The sequence below is a fragment of the Camarhynchus parvulus genome, chromosome 5, assembly GCF_901933205.1.
Source record: "Camarhynchus parvulus chromosome 5, STF_HiC, whole genome shotgun sequence".
Classification (NCBI taxonomy): domain Eukaryota; kingdom Metazoa; phylum Chordata; class Aves; order Passeriformes; family Thraupidae; genus Camarhynchus; species Camarhynchus parvulus.
The window spans coordinates 22,617,968-22,641,798 of record NC_044575.1 but is presented as its reverse complement, the minus strand read 5'-3'; the positions used below and the strand labels follow the sequence as shown (position 1 = coordinate 22,641,798).

General features: G+C 38.6%; 1 protein-coding gene across 1 annotated transcript; it reads right to left on the bottom strand.

The window, feature by feature from the left end:
* Window positions 1-2,740: 2,740 nt before the first annotated feature.
* Window positions 2,741-22,279, bottom strand: SPI1 (Spi-1 proto-oncogene). Its single transcript, XM_030949499.1, has 5 exons — window positions 21,927-22,279; window positions 15,392-15,485; window positions 7,890-8,077; window positions 3,960-4,107; window positions 2,741-3,285 (listed from the first exon to the last, which is right to left on the bottom strand). The coding sequence occupies exons 1-5, from the start codon at window positions 21,969-21,971 to the stop codon at window positions 2,969-2,971; spliced, it is 792 nt and encodes a 263-aa protein (XP_030805359.1). The 5' UTR covers window positions 21,972-22,279; the 3' UTR covers window positions 2,741-2,968.
* Between the last annotated feature and the right edge of the window lie 1,552 nt (window positions 22,280-23,831).

The window sequence follows — 23,831 nt, the reverse complement described above, 5'->3', positions numbered from 1 at the left end:
AGTCATATTCATTTTGGTATTTTTGTCTAAAACAGCCAGAGAACTTCCGTGCTTGCATGTGCAGCTGAATGGCAATAATTCAGCTTGCCTAGACTGCCTAGTGTCCCGAGCAGTTGGATTGTGTGGCAGACAAACAGTACTCTGGCAGGGAAGCATCATCATTTGGTCTCCTTCACAGCTGCAACACATGATTATTCACTCTTTATACCACAGATGAAAAACCTAACCAGAAACAGATGGGGAGCGAATATTTTTAGAAACAGTATTTCAAAGCATTAACAAGAGGAAGAGAAAAAGTTTTCGGCTTTGGAGATAAAATTTTAAGCCTTCTTGTTAAAGTATATTCAATATTACTTTTAAAAATATTTTTTTGCTAATCCTCCTATTCCCTCAAGATAACCTTCTCAGAATCTTCAATTTCCATGTTTCTTGTGGTCAAAACCAGTGTAAAATGCAAATTCTTTAATTCAAGTATAAGTAGTTGCTCTAAATTAGCATTTTAAAGTAATGCACACACTCAAATAGCTCATTTAAAGGTTCTTGTTGTTTGTTTGAAGGCTTATTTTAATTTTGTATTATTTCTCCAGCATTTAATAAGATTTTATGCAAGACTTGCTAGGGAAATGGAAAAATAGGTCTCATAGATCTTAGAAATCTTTTTGGTAAGCTTGAAATGGCTTTTGTGATATCCTAAGCATCTCCACAATTAACTCATCAGTTGGCTCTTTTCAGTTATCACAGTTTTCCTGCAAGAGGAAATGATCCTTCTCCTTCAAATTGCAGTGTCAGAGAAGGATCAGTTCTGCTTTTGAAGCTGTGTTTGTGATAAAGATATTTTTATGAAGAGAGGAATTATTACTCTAGTTTTCTTGAATATCAAGTCTGCAAGTCTGATGAGTGAAAATGTCTTTATCTCTTTTTAATTCCAGGCCAGCAGTGCCAAACATCATCAGTACCAAGCAGAGAAGTCCTGAGTTTCTAGCTCAGCAAGAAGGAACCTTAATTGCATCAGTGTTGGGTGCTCTAGTCTTCTGAGAGCTGCCTTCAACAGCTTCTATCCTGAAACTTCAAAATGGACGCAGATGGAATTATCCAAGTCTAATTTAGTGAGTATCACAGTATTTCCTGTAGGAAGTAAATCCTTCCAGTACAATTTTAGAAACAAAGTGTCTTCTTAATTCAGCTCATCCTAACCCTAAGTGAATGAAAAATGATCCTCAAAGCACAGTAGCTAAAAGTTGGATTACAAGATTTTTAGAAGCATGAAAGATAACTCTCTGCTAATTTTTGGCACTGACTGATGTATTTATCAAGTTCGTAAACTGGGAATAAAAATTGGGAAGTAGTACTTTGGGATGTTTTTTAACCAGGAGCTTCTTTCTTATTGGCTCCAAAGAGACCCTGTAGGCCATGATGCCACCAGATTTTCACTTCCACAGTGAGATTGTTAGTGCAGATAACACTGACTGTGTTTAGATATAATTTTGAGAACTCAGGTCTGTAAGAAGCTCATCACTTCAACTATTTCTGATTTCAGTGAGGAGCAAGCTCTGAAAAATTTCAGATTATTTAGTGATATTTGGCATGTTGTACTGCATTTCAATATTGCTAAAAAAAATTCCTTCTCTTCATTCTCGATCTGCCTCATTTCACCTCATCTATTTTGGGAAAGTCCTGATTTTTGAGTGACTGAAACAGCTGAGATGTGTTAAATAATCTTAAAACTTGAAATGCTAATTTTCTTACTGTTGCTTGAATTTAGATTTAATTTCTGTGCTTAGATGTACTGGGTAAATTTACCATGATGTTTCAGGTATTGAATTATCATTTATTTTGCATTTTGAGTGTTATCTTTACAGTGCAGTTGTTATTAGTTACTATTAATTGTTTTACAGTAGGGCTACAATCCACAGTTAAAATCTTGAAACTCTTTTGTACTGGAATTCCACAGAAACTTGATTAAACACAACTTACTTCCAAGAAAGCTTCATGAGCGAGAATCAAGATATCACTGTGGGGGAAAGGAAGACAAAAGAACAGGAGCAGGAAAATAAGTAAAACTGCAAAAGAACGTGGTTAATTGATACATTCTAAATGGTATGGGGATATAAATGCAATTCTTTGTATATGTGACCAGAAAATGTTCAACTGGCAGGGTCTTTGCACAGGAAAAAATAGTGAGAAATATATACATACATGTATTTTTAAATTTCCTTCAGTACTGCAGTCTCTTTCACAGTAATGTATTTCACCTCATAATATTTGTTACTGAGTTTGACACCACTGATGATGTTTCCAGGTAAATTAAAAAGTAGCTACAGATGGATAAGGCCCTACAGCCCAGTGCACCTTTTGTTCAGACACCACACAGGAGCTGTATCTGCATAACTGAATGAGTGACCTGTGTTTGTGAAGTAATCATTTATTATGCAAACATCAAAACTTCATTATACCTAATTTTATTAAATATGTACATGTTATTACTAGTTAAAAGAACGAGTCTCATTCCAAGATCTGCAAACTTCTCTCTAGCTCTGAGAGCTGCGGCAGAGCCTGTATTAATGCTAGTTCAAAAGCTGGAAGCTAACGCAGTGTCACTGTGAGTGACACAGCACCACCTCTGGAGGCAAAACTTCATTGGCTGTATTCTTTAGTTACAATACAATCAAAAAAAAAAAAAAAAAAAAAAAAAAAGAAGAAAAAGAAAATCTTTCCTGACAACAATATATTTGTACATTGTTTAAATTTCCCAACTCTGTCCAACTTGGAGGATGGAAGCAAACAATTCTGTCATGATTGGGGTTCTCAGATGCTGAAGAAGGGGATTCGTACCAGAAACATCTGATGATAAAGGCTGTTTAAAGGCAGAGAAGGGGGCACAGGAAGCAAAGAGAAAGATGCGTCCATCTCCTCTGCTGGAATCCAGCCAGGAGCTCTCAATATTTTTGTTGCTTAGGGTCCCATGGCCTCAGTGAGGATAATGCTTCCTATCAGTGGCCCCCCTTCCCATCACCTCTCCACTAAACTGGTAGGTCAGCTTCTTCTTAACTTTCTTGACCTCCCCTGTCTTGCCATAGTTTCTCAAAGCCCGTGCCATCTTCTGGTAGGTCATTTTCTTGCGGTTGCCTTTCTGGATACCCCAGCGATGCGCCAGTGCTTCTTTGTGTTTGGAGGAGAACTGGAAAGTACCTTTCTCCTTGTCCACCCACCAAATGCTGTCCTTCATGTCCCCACTGCGAAGAAGGTCCAGAAGGAACTGATACAGACGTATCTTTTTCTTGCTGCCTGTGTGAGAGTCAAAGAAGAAAGCCAGTGGAGCATTAGTATTTGTGTGTAGTTCCTGGAGAAACAGCAGAAAGTATCTAAGAATTCCAGCTAGCTTGGGAGACATAACTTCAGTTTGCAGCATTTATAACAGTAGACAATATAACAGTGTGAGGAAAAAATGTGGGTTTATATACCAAGAAGAAAAAGCAATAATAATTCCAATGGCTTAACTTCTGAAATTCATTTGCTAATTTGAAGCTAATTGAAAAACATTGCTAATTCAAAATTAACTTAAACCTAATTTTGGCAGGTTATACAGAATGTGACTCTCAGATACTGAGCGAAGAGAGCTAAATATTTTTTTTTTTAATTGGTTCTTCTTTGACTTTCTTGTCTTGGTTTTCCTGGCTGTTATTAGAAATTGGAGTAGAAATGGCAAAAGCCATTTCCATTCAGGAAGCTTGAATAGACAAAGCCAAAGGAGGCAAGGGAGTACATTCAGAAATGAAGTTTGAGATAGTTATGGTTGTGAGATTCAGAGGACGGGAGAGTGCAATGAGTCAGGGAAAGAAAAGCTTTGGAAGTGGCATAAAATACTAGCACAGCAGTTCTACAGTTTCATTCATTATCCTCATGGTAATAAAACACCTGCTCAGTTCATAGCTTGACAAAATCCTTCTGTTTTCACTGACCTGTTTCTCCATGAATAATTCCAGGCCCAGGCTCCACACCATCATTCTCCCCATCTGAAACCTCCAAGGGGGGGCTCTGCCTCTCTATGTCCTCCTCATCAGAGCTGGGCTGAGGTGGAGAGAAGTACATCCGGGGCAAATAGGACACCTTTGGAGAACAGAGCGGTAGAGGGAGAAAGCAGTGACACAGAGTATGACATCAAGATTAAAAAAGGAAATGTAATGAAGAGAGGCACAGAGAAAAGGAGAAAGAAAGTTAGCGGTATGGGAAAATGTTTAGTGTAATACTGGGTGACTTAGTTGTTGACATTTATAATAAATGCCATCCTGTTAAGAAACACTTTCAGATAACTGTCAACACACATGTACAATGATGCACCTTTACCAGAGGGAAGAATGAGTAACGTAAATGCCAGAACTTTCTCATACCTTATATCCTATGCAAGTAACACTGTCCCTCTTCCCCACATCTCCCCAAAGCTCGCTTTCTTCCTAATGAGTTTCTGATCCTGGTTGTCTATCCCCAGAATGAAATTGCTTTTCAGAACAACTTTTTTCCTAACACAGACCATCTGGAGCTGAATTTGAAAGGCATGAACAGTTCTGCCCTATCATGGCTGGCTTTGGCTCTGTTGTCCTGTTCCTTTCTCAGGCACAGTACCTCCTGATGGCACCGAAACCCTATGGGACTGCATCCAAATTTGGAGATGGGATTGTACCAGTCCGTCAGCTTTCTCTCATAAACTTCCCCCATGAGGAGAGGAGTAGCCTTAACACTAAGATAAGGATATATCATATCAGCCCATACTCTCTTTTCCCAAATGGCTATCTGAAAATTCCCCATTGGGGGGAATTTCTCATCTGCAAAGCTAGCAAGCCAGTTTTTGTGTTAAATTCTCTTGCCCTTATATAGAGGTGTTGTCAGAAGAAGTGTGGAATATACCTCAGCTCTGTAAATTCTCAGTTGTGGTCTGGTTTGCTAGGAAACATGACCAGTTGGCACAGATTATTGCATCTTCTTATTTAATAATGTGAAACGGGTCAGTCTGAGGGGCAGGGAATAAGAACCCAGTCCTACATTAAAAAAATCCAACTAACATTCCCCAAACCCAGCAGCATATTTTATGCAGCTTTCATGAAATGGGACAGATGATAGCCCTTGAAAGTGAGCTCCTTTTGTACTGCTCTTTTCCTTCACCAGGGAGGGATGTCTTGAGCCTGATGCCCTCCCCAGGGGACCTCAGATGCTCAAGTGGGCAGTGGGTGTTCATGAGTCACTCACCCTGTGCTGGCTTTGGCCAAGTGGGGCTTTTTGGGTGAGTTTTGCACCACCTTGAAGTGTCCCAATAAGGCATGTGCCAAGGGCTGCCTGGGGCACTGCAGCTGGCAGTTAATGAGCTGGCACATTGGCTGCAGCCGATCTGGCAGGAAGGGCAGGATTGGGCAAGAGCCCCTGTAAGTTTCCTGTCAGATCCCCAGGAGTGAAACTTCAGCCCTCACCACAGCCACCTTCAGCTTCTTACAGTTAACAAAGCTGCAGCCCTGGGGTAGGAAGGAAGGGAGAGATTGTGCCATGGGGGAAGGGGAAGGAGAAGGTGGGACAGGGTCCTGCAGGGGAGGGGAACAGAGATTGGTGCCCTTGAGAAAAGGGCTGTGGAAATCTGGAGCGCTTTGGGAGGTCATGTGGGTGTAAGGAACTGCTTCTCTGGGGCTCAGTGGGACAGTGGGACAGTGGGAGGGGACATGGTGTCTTGCAGAGGCCAGACTGCAGAGTTGAGTGAGCTTTCCCCACACTGTCCCCACTGTCCCTGACTGCTGTACCTTTACTTACACTTCCTCTGCACCTGAAATTCAGCAAGGGCAGTCAATACAGTGTCACACAGTCTTGGGACAGAGTCACAGAGGACTGGCCCGTGTGCTATAAAGAGCCAGGTTACTACTACAGCTCTGGAGAGAGAAAACTTAAGGAAATACTAGCTACTTTCCATATTCTGATGTTTTCCCAGGGTCTGTGGCCCCTACATGTGATTTTCCTCTTTCTAAAAATTCTTCTCAGAGCTTTCCAACCTTCTCTTTCATTCTTCCTTCAGAATGAATATTTTTTTCTTATTTTAGTATTTCTGAGGCCCCTGTTGGCAGGCTAACAAAATTTCAAACAAATCTTGTTCATGAACAGGTTAAACTTCAAATTTAATTTCACAAAGTAATGTGATATCCACAGAAAATTAAAGAAATAGCTTTGCACCTTCCTCCTTTACTACAAACAGTAACTCTGATATTGCAGGACAAGCATACTAGTTAAAAACTAGCAAATTTAGAGGCGGATTAAAACTTGCTTCTTGCTTGTTTCTTTGCCGGGGACTGTGACTGAGACACACCAGAAGCTGAACTTCAGAGCATGCCAAGTACTATTTGTATGAGCTATTCTAGGAATAAAAGTAAAATAAAGTAAAAAAGCCAAAGATCCCCTGCTAGTAAGGAAAAGAAGTGATAAATTCTACATACTAACATCTGCAACTTGGTAGGGTGTGGGGCAGGGAGATCACAGTGCTCTTTATCAAAAGTTGTAACAAAATTAGTTCCCTGCCTTTCATCCTGAAATGAAAGACCATAGCTGAGAAGAATGAATGTGGATAAGCAGAAGTGGCCTCTCTTGCTTTTTGGTTGTGCTTCCAAAGACATCCCTAAAGGGGCTCATTTTCATCCTTTGCCCTTGGCCAGAGGTCATGGTTGGTCATTAGGTATTAGCAGTTGCAATGAGCAACTGAAACAACTTGAAGCTTCCCACAGGCTGCTGTTCCATGATACATTTTTTATATTTGTAACTTTCTGTTCCTAATTCTTTGTTTGTATCTACATCTTATATTCTATTCCTGATTTTTTGATGGCTTGCAGTTTCCTGTTGTCAGTGTTAACTTACTCATTCTATTTTTTCTCTTCTTTCTTTTTGATTAATACAGTATTGACATACAATTTCGGTTTGCTTTGAGCAGAGAAACCCAAAATGCTAAGCCCGTGCATGCGTTTTTTCTCACAAAGTTTCAGCAAGGGTACTGTTATATGCAGCACTGTAATCAGCAAACACTCTTTTCTCCAACTTCAGTTCTACTCTGTCTTGCATTCAGAACATTTCATGTACATTGGGAAACTCTTTAGCGCAAGATCTTCCAGCTTTCTTACTGCCCCAGTAATGACTTCGGGCATATTCTTGTAGGGTCAAGAGTGATTTCCACATCTGCTGTGCTTAGTATCTTTGCAGTATGATGGAACACCTTATAATTTCAGGTTCAGTGAAAATTCACTGGTGCTTTGGTGACTACTGCATAGTGGAGTATCTTTTTTTTTTACAGGGAAATGCCTGGCTTAATGTAAAATCTTAGGAAAGACAAGACAGTGTGTTTTGGCTTGTGACTTATTTACTCACAGATAGAAGCACAAGTAGGGTCTCCTCAGCCTGTGGTAGAATTGTCAGTGACTTGTCTTTGTTAGCATTTCTCACACAAGTCATATAAAAATTTCAGGGTTCCTTGGAAATATTTAAAACTTTACTATGACTTCAAAGCTCTGAATTACTTCTTAATAGTCCTGGGTACCCTTGCTGTGATGATACAAAGTTTCTCACCTCCAGTTCATCTGCAGAATTGCAAACCAGTTGATTTTCATTCCAAATGAAACAAAAATTGAAATTTCAAACACCTCCACAAAACGCAGTTTTCATTTTAGACAGTGTGGGGAGCACGATTTCTCGTTGTCCAGGCAAAAAGAATGTTTAAAATACATTTGTGCTGGGAATGAAGAGCGTTACATCCCCTAAGAACCTGAGTAGCTCATTCCAGAAATTTCTTTCACTTCATAGTATGCATTCCCAATGTATTATTTTCTTTACCATTAATTACAATCTGAAGTTCTGAGCAGGGTTGGTAGCCATACCTGATGGTTGAGTCCAATGTGTGTGGTTGGGATTGCAGAATCCAGGACGTGCATTTGCTCGATCTCCATGTGCCTGTAGAGCTGCTGCAGCTGGGGAGGCTGCACACTCTGCAGCTCTGTGAAATGGTTGTCTCCAAAGGTCTCAAATTCACTGTGCATGTGGTGTGGATGATATTCCCAATAATGATCTAAAGAAAGTAAAAATAGATTGTCCATCACAGCAAGATGAAAAGACATGGCATTTACCTGGCTTTCATGGATTCTCACTCCTGTCACAGCCTTTCTGCCCTCTCCAAACCATTCCTATTGACCTGTTTGTCTCTGCTGACAATCTCTATAGATCCCTGTAAAATTTCTTTTCCTAATCTCATAAATTCCTGTGACTGGGAAGTATTACTTAGGCCACTTTAAGTAGGAAAATACTCTCAGATAGTGAGATGGATTTAAGTGATAATTTAGCACAAGATGCAGAAGATGTTAATGCTGGCACCTTTCTCAAGAAGAGACCATAACAAGTTTCAAAACATTGTCATTCTTGAGACAACAAATTCTACTGATTTACACACTGTCATATTCTTATTACACTCTTCCTCATGGCATGGAAATGAGGAGGTGGAAAAAAAGTAAAGATTATTCTGTAGCTATCTTTAGACTTTACTTTACTATGCTAGCAAAATTTCAGGAACGCTGCAGAAAAGTCACTTCCTGCTGTTTTGCTATATCACACATTTTAAAGTACCAAGACTAGATAATAAAAGGAATAAACACTTGGAAATCTGGTGTACACTGTGTACAGGGAAGCTGAATTCTAATGTAGACTCTTTATCTACCTTTTTTATCTCTTTAGTATGTTTGAAATTTCTGTGATAATTTGGATTTTAAAAAATATAAAGAAATACTTAAATAACCACTATAATGTTTCCTGATTTGTTTATCTTTGAAATGAAATTCCATATCATTCTCAGTTTTAGATTTCTGGATTTTTTAGTTCAACATAAGCCTTCAAGTTTTTAGAATGTCATATTTGCTGCTCAAAATTCAAAACGTTCTGCAAGAAATGTGAAGTAATTCTAATTTCTCATCTACAATAATTGCATACATAATTCTGCACATATCTGTGAGCAACCTGTTTGTAAAATCAGTGTCAACACTACATCCTCTGCTCTGACTGAGCTGGGGACTAATCTTCCAGGGTTCATCTTTTTGTGTAGCACTTTAAGCATGGCTGAAATTTCTTTATGATATTCTGTGTAACGGTTCTAATTTATATCTTACTATTCCACGTTCTCTTCCCTTATTAAATTATTTTTAAAATTTCTGTCCTCCACTTTACATGTTTTCACATCGCTGTCGTGTACTCTTACAATCTACTTCTCTTCATCCCTTAAACTAGCATCAGCTCTGGGTCTTTCAGTGTAAATCAGTATATTCACCCCCCTATTCACACTTGTACACTTCTCCAAGCCCCCTCCCAGCTGTTGACATCCCTCCAATAACACAATGAACAGAATTGAACATGCTCCTCTAAATGTAGTTGAATTTATAGAGGAACAATTGTCTCATTCTGCAATATATGTTATTGTGCATGATATCTGGATATTAATGTGCTATGAATATTTTCCTTAAATATCAAGTTAGTTCTTTTTCTCATCTCCTATCTCCTCATCCTTCCCCATTAGTGTTTGAAACAGTTAATGTAATCACATTGAGGATTTGAAATCCAGGGGAGTGACTTTGAATAAGGCTTCCTTTGGAGTGAACTCAGTGATATGCTTATACCAAGCACACCTGTACCTGAGAAGCTGTAAGCTCTTTCAGCTGCCTTTGTGCTCAGGCCCGTAGGAATTTATTTGGAGGCTCTATGAGATCATTTATGACACCAGCACATACTTTTTTGTTCTTTCTGCTTTTCTGATTCATGAATAAACCTCTTCACTGCATGTGAAAGGGGTGGAAATGTGCTTATAAAAGCATCCAGGGAGCTGCTGCATTACTTTGTCATTTCTTCACTTTGTTATGTGGCACTTTCTATGGGCTATGTATGGATTTTATAGCCCTAAGATAATTACAGTGCACAGTAGCACTTCTTCATGTTGCAGTTCAAGACAAAAATTACAGTTTCTCGTGTCAAAAAGTGGGGTTTATGGATGCAAAGCAGTCAGGTGTTTTTATATCCACATCTACTGCAACCCAGGAAACAGCGGTGTGTGAGTTGAAATCCCTAATTTACCTAAGGCTGTGTCCTGGTAGGAAGCTTTGAGCACTTTCAGTGTGAAACCTTTCCATTTAGTTGGAAGACTGAGCCACACTAATTCATGTTTTCTCAGGTTTAAATTAGTGCGGATTTCTCTAAGTAGAGCCAACCCTTGAGGTCCTATATATCATGGGCAGCCCTGCATATTAAATTGTTGAGAATACATCCCAGGAATAATCTAAACTCTTGTTCCTTAGAGTGATGTGGCTCTGCTTGCTGTGTGGAAAGTGCTCTGTCAGAGGGCAATGTATATTCCCAAAGATCCCTTGTCACTGATAATCCACAACAGCAATTGAGATTAGTGCATAATTGGGAGGATGACAAAGCCCAGGAAAAAGTCTCTGAGGCTGTTAACGGCAGGTCTTCAGCTGTGGAATGTCTTACTAGCAGCAAATATGGTGGTCAAGGGAGAAAAAAGAACATTTCCAACCTGCATAGCCATGAGTATCTGTGCACCCTCTAGGTGGTCTACTTCTGATTATTAAAAAATATTTTTTCTCAGTAATCTTTTTATACTTTGAGATACCTCTTAGTTCTTTGGAACCTATGACAAGGTTACTGTTGCTCCAGAGCTGTTTTAACTTTTCCCTTGTCAGATTAATTAGCCCATGGAACACTATTTATGCATATTCATGCTAATAACTATTTAGTAATTATCATATTAATTACTAAATTCCTTTTTTATGGAATTAGATGCTGTTGTAAAAGTAAAGTAATAAAATAATACTATTAACACAGTGTATAGGATTTAAAGTAATGACATAATACTATTACACTACAAAAAAATCTATGTCAGAAATTACTTCAACACAAACTTCTGTCCAAACGTTCAAGTTGTGATAGGGAACAAAGTCCTTATTCTTTCCAAAATATCTATAATTTCCCAGTAATCCTTAGGAAAAACAATATTGGTTTAGTAACATTAGAAGAGAAATTACAAATCTGTCTCCACAAGTCCTTCTGCAGTTAACCATCCTGGCTAAGTTATTGCATATGAAAATTAAAAGAGAAAAATTTAAATATCTGCAGATATTTGAGTTAGCAGTAACTCTTGACTTCTATGCTCTTTGTTAGTGTTATGTCAGTTACGCATACGAATTTGCTCTTTTCTCTAAAACATGAAGGTGGAAGGAAGAAAAAAGCAGATAAAAATTCTAGAAATGGAAAGTGCCTGTTCTTTGGGTAAAGGAAAATATCATTAAAAGCCAAGCTATACCTACACAATGGAGTCATTATGAGAAATTTCATGTGAAGTGAAAGAGGATGTGAAAAAAATTCTCTCTTACAGAGGCATGGAGATTATGTTTGTTTTGGTCTTGTATGTAGTGAAAGGTTAGAGGAAGGACAATAATGAATTCTAAACTCCCTCCCATGACAGAGAGGATGTTAGCCTGTTGGGAAGCAATAGCTGACCTAAAGGCATTGTGTCAATATTCACCATAGAGGTAGATCCTCACTCCACAAGTGAGAAAACCTGACTGAACGTTTCCATGCACCTTCTCATCCCTGTAAGTGGCTTTGCTCCTGTTTTAATAGATGAATAATGGTACAACTGGCGGTCAGAATATGAAACAGGCTCCAGGACGGTATTTGTAGTAAATGTGAGCACCGGGCTAGACCTGCATGACACAGTGCCAAAGGGTGCAGCAGTGCTGAGGCAGCAGCAGAGCAGGAAGCTCTGGGAGCTCTGGGAGCTCTGGGAGTGCCGTGCTCTGCCTGGCCGGGCACTGCAGCTGCCAGGGCTGCGCTGCCAGCCTGGCCCCGCGCCTCGGGGCACTGCTCCTGCTGGGCTCACCTGCCTGCACATACATGGAGAGCTAGGACAGGGCTTCTGTACAGCCCCACACTGCACAGCTCACAAGCTCCCGCTCTGTTTTGCACATCTGAAAAAGCAAGTCAAGGAAAAATACCATAGAGGAAATGAGAAAAATATTGAAGGACACTGGAAACTCAGTGTCTTGATCAGACACTACAGAGTCACCCTTGAGAAGAGTGCTGTGGTCCTGGGCAGAGCACCAGTCTTACCTAAAACAATGTTAGAATCTCATTAGCTCTCACTTTACAAACTTCATTACTTTAATTATGCCAAATGTTCAAAAGCCTATGGGTCAGGCCCCATCAAATCATGAGAACAGCTTTGAAGGGAGGGGGTTTTTTAATGAAGTTTGGAATTCTTTCTCTTTTTCCTGTAGCATTTAAGACTAAGTTTCACATGTTTGGATTTTCCTGCAGTTCTATGTGGGCTAACAAAATCAAAGCTGAGATTCCTAAATGGTCATGTTACTCCAGGATGTGGGACAAAAATAAAATCCCAGATCATGAAACCTAGCAAGATCCATGAGGCTAGCAACGAAGTGAACAAGGGCCAGCACTCAGCTTCATACAAAAAGTGATTTTTACTAAACCTATAATGTTTAGTGACAACATAGAGACAAAGCTGCAGTGGAATTTTGTAATTACAAAGATTGCGTTAGTGTTACAAAATATGCTGTTACACTTACAGACTTCCAAGCTCAGGGTAGGATGAACTAATACATGATCGCTCAAAGCAGCTTCTGTCCAGCACGACTGTGTCTCTGTGTTTATTACAGTATTTAAAACAGAGTTACACTGCAGAAAATAATCGCACTCAATGCTTGTGCTGATGAACATATCATGTTGTGGTTTTGCTTGTTAATTTCAGTGTTCACTTAATGAAAATAATTTCCTAAATATTACTCACTAGTGGAACAGATTTAAAATTTTTTGTGGACTTTACTACTTATTTGTGTAAATAAGTAAGTAAGGGATAATAAATAAGGTGTGTTTCCTTCAGTACTATATTTGAGGAAAAGGGACACTAATGCATGTAGCACAAATCTATAGATTAAGACTTGCCAGCTCCCTTTCACAAAATAATTTTTCTAGCAATGAGACAGGCAGCCTGACACCTCAGGAAATTTTCCTATTTCTTTAACAGTCCCTTGTCAGCAAGATCAAAAGTATTATACTGTCTAGTGGCATCTCTTTGCATTAACTGGTAGTATTGAGGTGCATCGTGGTACTAAATAGACCTGCAAAATTATTTTTATGTATTGCCAGTGCTCTCACTGTACCCCAAGCTGAACTTCTCTCCTACAATTCTGTTCTTATTTCTTCTTTTTCTCCTCCTATCTAATCAGGTTCTTGTCTCTTTCACTGCTGTTACTGCAGCACCTTTTTATTCTTTTCCCCCTCAATTTTTCAATCATTGTGCCTTTATCCACTTTGTTCTGAACGCTTAGTACATATTTCTAAACGTACTTTGTGGCATCCTTTTCCTGCTCTTCTGCATGGCTATTCTCAAGACTTTATACTTTTGTCATGTAAACAAAATGAAAGCCAAAGTTGGGTTTTTCAATGTTTATCAGAAAGAAGGAAACTACAATAATTTGTGGGTTTTAGTCTCCATCTGCATTTTTTGGTTGTTTGTTGCTGTTTTGGACTGTGAGCAATTCAAGACAGCACAGGGCACAGATATTTATACACAACCAACTATATTACAGGTGCTTTCAAAAATTAAAATTTGATTGAAATGTGCAGGCTGGGTTTAGGTTGCATCTTCCATAAGCACTTACTTATGGATTAAGTAAGGAGTTACAATCTTAGTTAACACTTAGGAGTTAAAATGTTTTTGGGGTCTTTAGGACAAGTGCAGCACATTTCTAGGAACAGACAAATTTCTGTTTAAAGTGCATGTTTAAGTACTGCTTAGGTTATAACCCATATAGGTCACTATCCAGGTTTTGTTGTGTTCATCATGATGAGTAAAATCATGCTAGTGGTCTGAGAAATGTAGCTTAGAAGCAGCCTTTCAGTAGAAAAATGGGCAGTAAACCAGATGGGGTGATAAAATGATGAAAGATAAAGGGAAGTTTTTGCTTGAGGTAGCCTAGACTTAATGACAGAAAAGTTATTTCCCAGTGCTTTTTCCTACATGACATCTTTTATATTTATTGTTTAATTGTCACAATTGCCTTTTGAGATAATCAATGTTATCCTGTTTTATGAGTGTGCAAACAGGTATGGGGTATAATGTAAAAACCCTAAATTTCCATGTGGAATTTGCTGGGTTTGATTAATGAGACTTGACAGATGCCATGAGATAACTTATAAAAACTGAATTAATTCTTTGTCTTCAGGTGTTAAGAATATCATAGGTGTTTCCTGAATGAAGTGTAGAGAACACCTTTAGGTAGGAATCTCTTTCAGCTAAATGCTCAAAGTGATCTTACTCAGTAATTCACTGCTCTTTTGTTGCCACAAAACAGTGCTGTGCTATGATTAGTTCATGTCTTAAATTATAACAGCAATGGGTCTGGTTGCTATATCAGTGGGATTCTTTCAGGGAAACTCCAGGACCTGCAGGGACTGCCACCACTAATGGAGTACAACGGTGCTTTTCCTTCCTGAGTCAATATTGACTCTGGTATTTCCAGGGTGCTCTTGCTGGACCGTTGTATTGCACGGGAGACAAAATTCACAAAGCAAGACTCTCACCTCTGCATTGATTTAGAGTCCAGTGCCCAGACAACACTATAACATAGACACCAAGGCTTTGAAATCACATATATAAATTGAAGTAATAAATAATCATACAGCATTTTTACCTTGAATTATGTTTGTGTACAAACAGCTACAAGGAAGTTTTACATAGATTTAGAGACAGGAAGTACTTGGGTGTACTGGGGGAAGAGTGAAAGTTAAAGTTAGGTGTGGCAGCATGCAATAGAGATCAAAAGAAAGAGAAAAATATATGGAGTTGAAAAAGGCTAAATACCAGAGAAACCTAAGCACAAATAGATTATCTAGGACCTAAGTGAAATGGGAGTTGGACATGGGAACACAAGAAATGGAATACAGTGTTGCAAATCCATGTTTTTAAGAAGTTGAGAAGCAAGCTGAATGCGTTTGATCTGCAGAGGAAAATAAAATCGCAGTAAAGATAATGAAGGATAGAGATCATGAGATCCCACTTTCCTGGGAACTCCTTGCATCATAGAGCATTTTTAAAATGCTGTTTCAGAGAAACCATGTTGCAGTTCCTGGGCTGGAACAAATAATATAATATTATATTATTAATAAAATAATTTTTGTTCCTGATTCAAAAATGTGTTCCTATACATTATAGATGACAGCAATAAATTTGTTATTTTCTTGTATGTCCTAAATCCATTTTCTGTGATAACCCATGAGATTTTATGCCCCAAGGAGATATTTTTTGACTTACCACCATGACTCTCTCCATCACTGTTGAGATACTGGTAATAGTCATGGGGCTGTCGGTAGAGGTCTGACTCATAGGGTACCATATCTTCAGAGGGCTGTAAAAAGAAGAGGAATTTTTAGAACAGTAAGTTTATACAAATCCTTTCCAAATTATTCATATAGTTAGTGAAGGGCTGATGCCAACCCATTCTATACTGCTTAGGGAAAGAAAGGGGAGATTCAAGTTATTACTGAATAAGCAGAAATAAAATGTGTGATGCCAAACACTGGTTTTGGGGAAAAAAAAAAAAGAGTAATCCCAGTAGAAAAGAGACCCAGCCTGTGTAGCAGAACTTGTCCAGTTGTAATACAGAAATCCCTTGTATCCCACACTCCAGCCTTCTGAGGATACTGCTTTAGAGCTGTTGTAGGTATTATGCAGAAGTGCAAATATTTTCTTTGGTAGTAACAGACATTTTCTTTTATTGATGATGATGATGATGATTATTATTCCTGGACACAGGAATACAAAAAAGAAGACAGAAACTTGTCTTGCCTAAATATAATGTTTCTACAAGGTCTGACTAAATAGTGGCAGTCTGTCAGAGCATAGTGACACTGACAGAGGGCATAAACACATTTTCTTTCTCAGTTACTGCCCAAGGTGACCTCTAAATGTTTGCTACCTCAAATCAACTGCACAGGGCTTCTAGATACATACAATGAAAACTTTGAAAGTCCAAATGTGGGGCAAATAGTGAGTTGTGACCTGTTGGATGCTTAGCTGTAGAATTAAAGTCTTCTCTATCTTCTCAAAACAGGTGACATAGGGTAACTTGCCCACTTCTCTTCCCTCTCAGGCCTAGTATTCCAATTGGAACACTGAGTAAGATCTTATGTTGTCCCATTAAAGGTTGTTTACTATTAGTTGTGTTTCTTCTCGTTTATTTCCAGAATAAGAGTTAGAGAAAGACAGTGTCTGTTTTGTTAAACCTTAGTTCAATTAAGTTTGTTACAGTATTTCCTTCCAATCCAAACAAACTCTTGCACTGTCAACAGCAAAGAACTCAACCACCTTCTTGCCTTTTTTGGGAAGGAAATTACTTCTAGTATTTCTAGGTGTTAATAGAATCATTTTAATTCTATCAATGACTCCATCATAACTAACTTTGAAGGACAAATATTTAGAATAACATGATAGCTATATGATCGGTGTGTTTCTTGTGTTTATATTTCATATGCCTCTCTGTATGTCCCAAATCCTTTCCCTCCATGAACCTGTCACATTTTTGGAACACCTGCATTTTTTAAGCTTAAGCTGTGGTAACAGCATGACAGAAATACAGGACAGCTTCTCGTTTTCTTACTCCTCTAGACTGCTTGAGAAATGGAACCTAAGGTAGCAGCTGCCACTAAAATCCAGATGGAGGTGGTAGATAAGCAGCTAGCAAAAGGAAAGGACTTTTTTTTTCTGGTTTCTTTAATTCTTCTGGTTAACTCCTTCAGTTCATTCTGTTGGAATTTGGGGATTTAAAGATTGTCTCTTTCTGAGGATTAAGATGTTAGAACACATATCAAAAAAACCCCATCAAAACACTTTCAAAAATTATTTTGGAACTTGGTAAATCCTTAGCAGCACCCATGTGTTCTATTAGTGTATCATCAAAAGGCACTGGTAAGATTGTCTAAAACTTTGTGACTTTCAGCACACACACTAACTGGGAGTCAGATACACGGAATATTTAAAGCCTCAAGAGAAAATCCATCACCTGGCTACAAGCCCCAGATAGAATCAGGGGTGATGGATAATTGCTTTGGAGAAATCTTGAGAAGATGATAAGCCACAGTAAAGGTTTTCTAGGGGAAAGACTAAGGAAAAGGGACAAGTCATCCTTTAACTGCATCCACACAGGAATAGCAGTGATGGGACTCTTCTCTGGTCTCCAGAGCTCTACTCTAGGTACAGTCTCCCTTTCCACATCTATGTGATTACAGTAGAATTGCCCTTTATTCACACAGAGATACAATAGGAAGTATAACATGTTTTCCAGATTTCAGAGAGGTGGTCAAAAAGTCAGTACAGCATGTATCTCCTCAATGTTTCTGCTTTTTCTCCATGTATTTTCTTGGTGTTCTCTCTGGTTATATGTATTACTCATCTTCATTCCTTCCACCTTTGGTGTATTCTGATCTCTGACAAGAAAAAGTAATGCAACTGTATTTTGCTTTCTTTAGGATAAAGTTCTGAATGGAATTTCTCCTTTTCATTATCTTTGCAAATTAGTTCATCCCATTCCCTCATTTCCTTTCCCTAAATATATGCTTCCTGGTAAATATATAAACTTATGCCTTCATATTCAAAATTTTTAATTATTATATTATAAATTAAAAACGAAACTTTAATTAATATTGTAAATTATATACTATAATTCAAAGGAAAGCACTGATGTTCTGCGAAGGGGAAAGGTCAACGTCTAAATGGAAAATGCATATCATACTAGTTAGGAAAAACAGAGGTTAAAAATTCATATAAATGTACATTGTTTGAAAGAAAAATCTCTGTTTCTTCTCAACTAAGATATTAGAAACTGATACAAATTATTAAGATGTTAATACCTAAATGCATTGAAGTTTTAAATGCTGATAACTGTTCAGCCAAAAGTAAACTAATTTAGAAAGAAATCACTATCCTGTCAATATAGGCTTAATTTGCTAAAATTTCCAGAGGTACAGCAAGGCATCTATCACTCATATCTTTACAGAAGCATAGCTTGGCAGGAAGGCCAAGCATCAGTCCAAAAGTAGATAAAAAATACATATTTTAGGCAAGGAAAAGAATGTTTGGCTTTTCCTAATTGTGCTTTCCTTTGTTGTCTTCTCTCAGTTTCCAAACTCCCCCACTTCAGAACAATATACATTAACAGTCAATAGTGTCTCACAGTCTGACAGCTGAGAATGAAGTATTTTACCATTCAAAAACTACTTTTACAGTTCAGATGCATATTCAATGAGCAGAGCTAAAGGGAGGTGTGTTAAATAGACTCTTAAAACAATGACTCCCTTAATAATTACACATATGACTGACTACAGAGTGAGTTGCAGATACCCAACATCTAAAAAAGTAGATCTAGTACCCCAATTTTACATAGGGCATTGGGATACTATAAACTTTGGTTTGAAAGTCTGGGGCTTAAAATTTCTTTATCGTGGATCCTTGGAATTTTTGTCCTTGGATTTGTTTCCTGTCCAGTGATCCTTTTGATAAAATACATGTGTGCATATCCTTGTTAACTCATGCAACCGGACCAATTTGTCCCCACACAGGACTTGTAATGCCACTGCTTTCTATCTTGGTGTCTGATCTTCAAGGGCACAGTAACAAACATGGCAAGATGTATTAAATATTTAAAAGTCTACTTATCATCAACTTAATTGGATGGTGGTTAAAGACATAGAAGAGCATGTATTCTCTCTAATTATCCTATGGGAAAGTGTGATATTTCCCTCTATTTATTAGAAAGGCTATTTTCAATAACATGTTTTTAATTGCTTTCTGGTTTTTTGGGGGAGTGGTTTTTTTGGTTTTTTAAAGAAAAATTTATTTAGAAATGTTTTCTCTAATTAGAGAGAACAGGCTTCGCCATGTACTGCTGTTGCCTCTTGTGTCAATCTTTACTCACTTGCCCTGTCCTTCTCTGGAACCTCCCCACCCACACCCATTTCATCATCTTACTGACAGCTCTTCCATGACACTGAACTCTTTTGTTACTCCTGACAAAAAGCAAAGAATAGCTTATGTTTAATATTTAACTGATGTCAATGGCCATTTGTTCTATCGGTTGTTCCCATGTAAAAGAATGACTGAAAGCTTTGTTACGATCCCATAGTTGTTGTCTAAAGTTGGTATCTCCTTGCATGCATGCCATGAGGTGCAGTGCACTATCTAAGACAGTATTCTACCCTCAAGTAAGAGGTCAACAAACAATACTTTCTGCCACAGACTTTTACAAATGAAGAGTGGCCTCAGTCTTCCATCTTTGCCCTGAAACTCAAGGGAAAAGCCACAAAACCAGTCAGAAAGCTCAGCTGTCATTGGTTAAGAGAGACAAATTGGACTCAACTGAATAATAGCAGTCTGAAAATCTTGTTATTCCCCAAGACTTTGTCAGATGATTCCAGGGAATTGTAAAATCACTAAATGCTGATCTGTTTGTTATCTTGATATAACTATTCACTGGCATGTGATTCAAAAATACTTCAGACAATTTCCAGTGATGTGCTGCTGAGACAAGCTTTAAGGCCAAGATTAACTTTATTTCCTTGGAAAAAAATTACAGTATAACTCTTTTAGAAAAGATGAGTAAAAATATTAGCATGATTACTCATTGGGCCGGCCTCACTGGACCGTGTTGATAATGCAGTTATGTGGAACAGAGTACTTCTGTGGGGCATTTTTGCTCTCATACAAAAATACTTCATTCAAAGCTGTGATTTCTACAGGTGGCTACTTAAGGATTCATATTGTACTGGAACCCTCTTCAAGCAAAGGTGTTTGACTTAATGTTTTGACCCATAACACAACTGAATTCTATCCCACACTAGAAGACACAGACCCAGTCTGCAGAACTTTTCCCCACAAAATTTCTAATCTTCAGAGGAAGATGCAGTACTCCCAAACAATTTAAATAGTGTTTTCCAGCTGAGGGATAAGAATTTCCTAGCCCAGGCAAGAGAAAGCAGTTACTGACCCACCCTCAACTGAACGGGGAAGGGTGGAGGAGGGAAGTGCTGCTGCAACCCCTGCCTAGAACCAGGCTCGTGTCTCCCCACTGAAAAAGTCCCAGGAGACAGACTTGTAGGACTCTAGCTGGCAGTGCTCAAAGCGCACTTAAAGACACTTTGAAAGTACAAACCACAAAATTATTAATTTTTTGACAGTTTAATCACAAAACAAAAAAAAACCCAAATTGCTCTATCAAGAGCTTCAGTAAGATGCAATTGGGTTTTCACTGCCAGTTGTATCACTCATCTGAACGCAGTTCAGACATTAACTGCAACAAAAATTAGAATACGGGCCAAACTGTTTAGATTTTCACTCAAGTTATTCAACATATGTCCTGGAATTCAACACTGGGGGAAAAAAAGCGGAAAACTTGGCTATGAGTTAATGAATAGATAGAAAATTAACAATTGGGGTTTTTTTTGAATGGAGATGCAGTTTTCTGGGGTAGCTAAAGACAAGGTTTGTGTTTCTTTATAATTTATTTTTTGTTAAGCCCAACAAGTAACATACTGAGAAATCTCTAGATATGTTTTTTAAGCTCGTTTCTATTCAGATTTCTGTTCTGTTGCACTTACAGGAGACCTATTGGGAAATCCTGTGTATTTAAGAAAGAGAAGAATCATTTTTAGAGTCTGCTCACCCTTTGGGTAGATAGGTGATTTCAGGAGGATTGATGATAAACTGAGAAAATAAAGGCTCTCCCCCAAAAATAAGATAAATACTTTCAGTTATCATGAATTCTGAACATGACAGGGATTCAAAGGGCAATCTTTCTGGATGAAAGATAAGAAATGTCTTTAGTCTTCATTAAATGGGACAAGACAAAACCAAAACTTCTTATAAGTTTTTGTTAAAAACCCTTTGGATCTGCATTGTCTCTCTCTGTTATCTGACACAGGTATAGCAATTACTGTAAGCCATCTACCACATAAAAAGCCAAGTCAACCACCTTATCTGACACCTCTTCAGCTTCTACAAACTTAATGAAATCTAATTAAGGCCTCTTGTACCCAATCTCTTTAGCGATTTCCCATTAAGCCTGGTTTCTGAACAGCAGGTTAGTGACATTATTTTTTTCATAAATAATAATTTTTTAACTCACCGTACAATAAATTTCAGCAGTGCGACAATGCTTAGAGTTAAGGAAAGGATAGACCTGCCCCACAGGCACACAGAAAAATTTATATGTTAGGGAAAACATTGAAAGACTTAAATAAGGACTGTAGGCTTTTTCCCCATTAACGAGTTGCTTTTTCACAGTCAGTGAATTCAAGAAAATTCAAGAAAAAATTAGGTTAAAAACTAAAATGCCATCATTGAAAAGAACACACAGAGTCCTAAAATCTGCAATATGTAAATCAACGTTCAACAACTCTTCTCTCACAGATTAGTAGGCAGTTAAATACATAAACTATGTCAGAGACTTCAGATGATTAAGAATTACAATCTGAAGAAAGATGGCTTTTATATCACTTAGGTGGCACTGAAGAAGAGAGATTTACTGACTTGTTATAAACACCCTGTAGAAAAATACCATACATTTAATCTGTGAAAACAAATGGAGATCAAAATCAGATACAAGTTTAGGGAGGAAATGTTAATTTCCCTTTCATTGCAGTGTTGTCACTAGTTTTATATATTGACCCAAGCCGAACTTCCTGGCATTACAAATACAGACCAAAACAGAGATATTCTCAAATAACAAAACCTGGTTTACTTTGCCTTTTGCTACTGAACCTACTGATCCATATTACAAATAAATCCATATACTCACAGGGGGAATAAGGGGAAATCCTTCCATCTTGCAAGCTTGCAACATTCAGCCAACTTCTGAGTGAATTTTTCTTAATTCAGTTTTCAAACATCCAGAATAACTGACTTGCAAAATATCATATTTAAAAATGGTGGGGAAAAAAGGAAAAATAACGAGAAAATTAAAAAAAAAGAAAAAAAGTGAGATCCTTGGACTCCGTGAAGTCCCTTAGCAGTGGTGGATCTCAGGACAAGAGGACCCTAACAAGTTTTCATAGTTTGCCCTAATAGGTTTGGAGGTGAACTTCTTCCCGAGTTGTATGCGAAGTTCCTGATTTTATCAAATGTCTGTAGAAGGCAGATAGGCCCTGGGTCTATCAGTGCGCTGTGACATCACACTTGAGCCAGTTTGCATAAATCTCATTTCAGGGAGCTGTGGCGCTGCAGCAGGAAGTCTGCCCCAGCCATGGACAGGTGCTTGGCTGTGTAATCAGCAGCCCAGAGCCTGCCATCAGCAAGCGAGCGGGTGGGTGCAGCACTGGGGGAAGGCTCTGCGCTTCCCACTGCACATGAACCAGAACCATGGTGCTGCTGCTCTCAGGTTTAATGAGAGATCATAGACACAGCCCTGACAACTTCTGAGAGGCCAGAGCAGTGGCGTAGACTTGCATTAATAATAGTCCTGTGTTGAAATGATGTGGCAATACTTAGCAGGTAGGAAAAAAAGAGTATGCAGTTTCAAATAGACAGCCTTAGGTTTTTACAAAACAGTGAAGTTGTGAGCCCATGAGACTTTTGTCATCAGCTTTGCACGAGAATAAATTCAGTGAAAGATACTTTGTCCTCCTATTTGTTTCTTGTGAACTCTTTTGTTTTATAATTCCTGCAAGGAGAAAGTGAATGGGGAAAAGGAGAAAGTATTAAATGTCTCTCACAATGACTTCCCTCATGTCCTGAGTGTCTGCAACAGTGAATAGAGAATAAGATTTATAGACTCCTGCTCAAAGTGTCAGGTGCAGAAATACCTTGTAGAGATTTTGTGTTAGCTCTGCTCGCTTGATTTTCTCCCCTCTCTTTATCCCAGTGCTCTGCTGGCATTTGGCTGTGCTGAACAAATGCTCTTCATATGCAGGTTCTGGCAGTGCCAGAGGCGAGTGGGGCTTGGGGCAGGGGGTAGGGGTTGAGGTCTGGCTACAAGGGGAGAGAGCTCTCATTCTGCAACATGCCTTCTTGCTTTGCAGTTAGTTACTAATGTCTTGGAAAAGTGAAGTTTCTATGTCTGGTTTGTTCCCCTTCAGTGTATGCCCATGTGCCACAGGTTCTGCTTTTAAAAGCAGCCTGCTTACCACTCACCTGGATCTGTGTGCAAGGGGAATTTCAGCCACTCCAGACTTCCTCCCTTGTACACTGGTAAAACCAGAGGCTACTCACAAGTTCCTCTCATTCCCCACCCTCAGGAACTCCACAAGCAAACCATATTAGCAATGGGATAATATCAAGAACATGATGGGATATTAACTCTTGAAGCCTTAGACTGGTTTTCGTCAGCATTAGTTGATGCATAAGCATTTAATTCTTCCTTAATTCATACCATGAACTCTTGACTTCAGCCTGGGAATAAGCAAGCTGCTTAACAGTCCACTTCTGTTTCTGAGGTGCTTCTCCAGTCTCCCCCTGGATACCAGCCTGGAAGTGATCAAACCACCTGGGGGAAAAGGAGAGAAGCCAAGTAACACCCTGATGATAAAATTCAGTGCAAACAGAGGAGAAGGGAGTGAACACACAAATCTTACAGTGGGTAATTGAATAATAGGTGATAAAAGCAATTGTGGAAATTTTGTGTCTATTAACAAGGCTATTCAGAGCAAGGAAGATATGCTATCTGATTCATTGCACACTGAAAGATAGCTTAAGCAGCTTCTGCAAA

Coding starts and splice junctions, on each gene's coding strand:
- SPI1 (XM_030949499.1), bottom strand. CDS start 21,971: ATGTTGCAAGCTTGCAAGATGGAAGGATTTCCCCTTATTCCCCCT. Junction 15,486..21,926: donor GATTTCCCCTTATTCCCCCT/GTGAGTATATGG, acceptor TTCTTTTTACAG/CCCTCTGAAGATATGGTACC. Junction 3,286..3,959: donor AATTATTCATGGAGAAACAG/GTCAGTGAAAAC, acceptor ACTCTCACACAG/GCAGCAAGAAAAAGATACGT.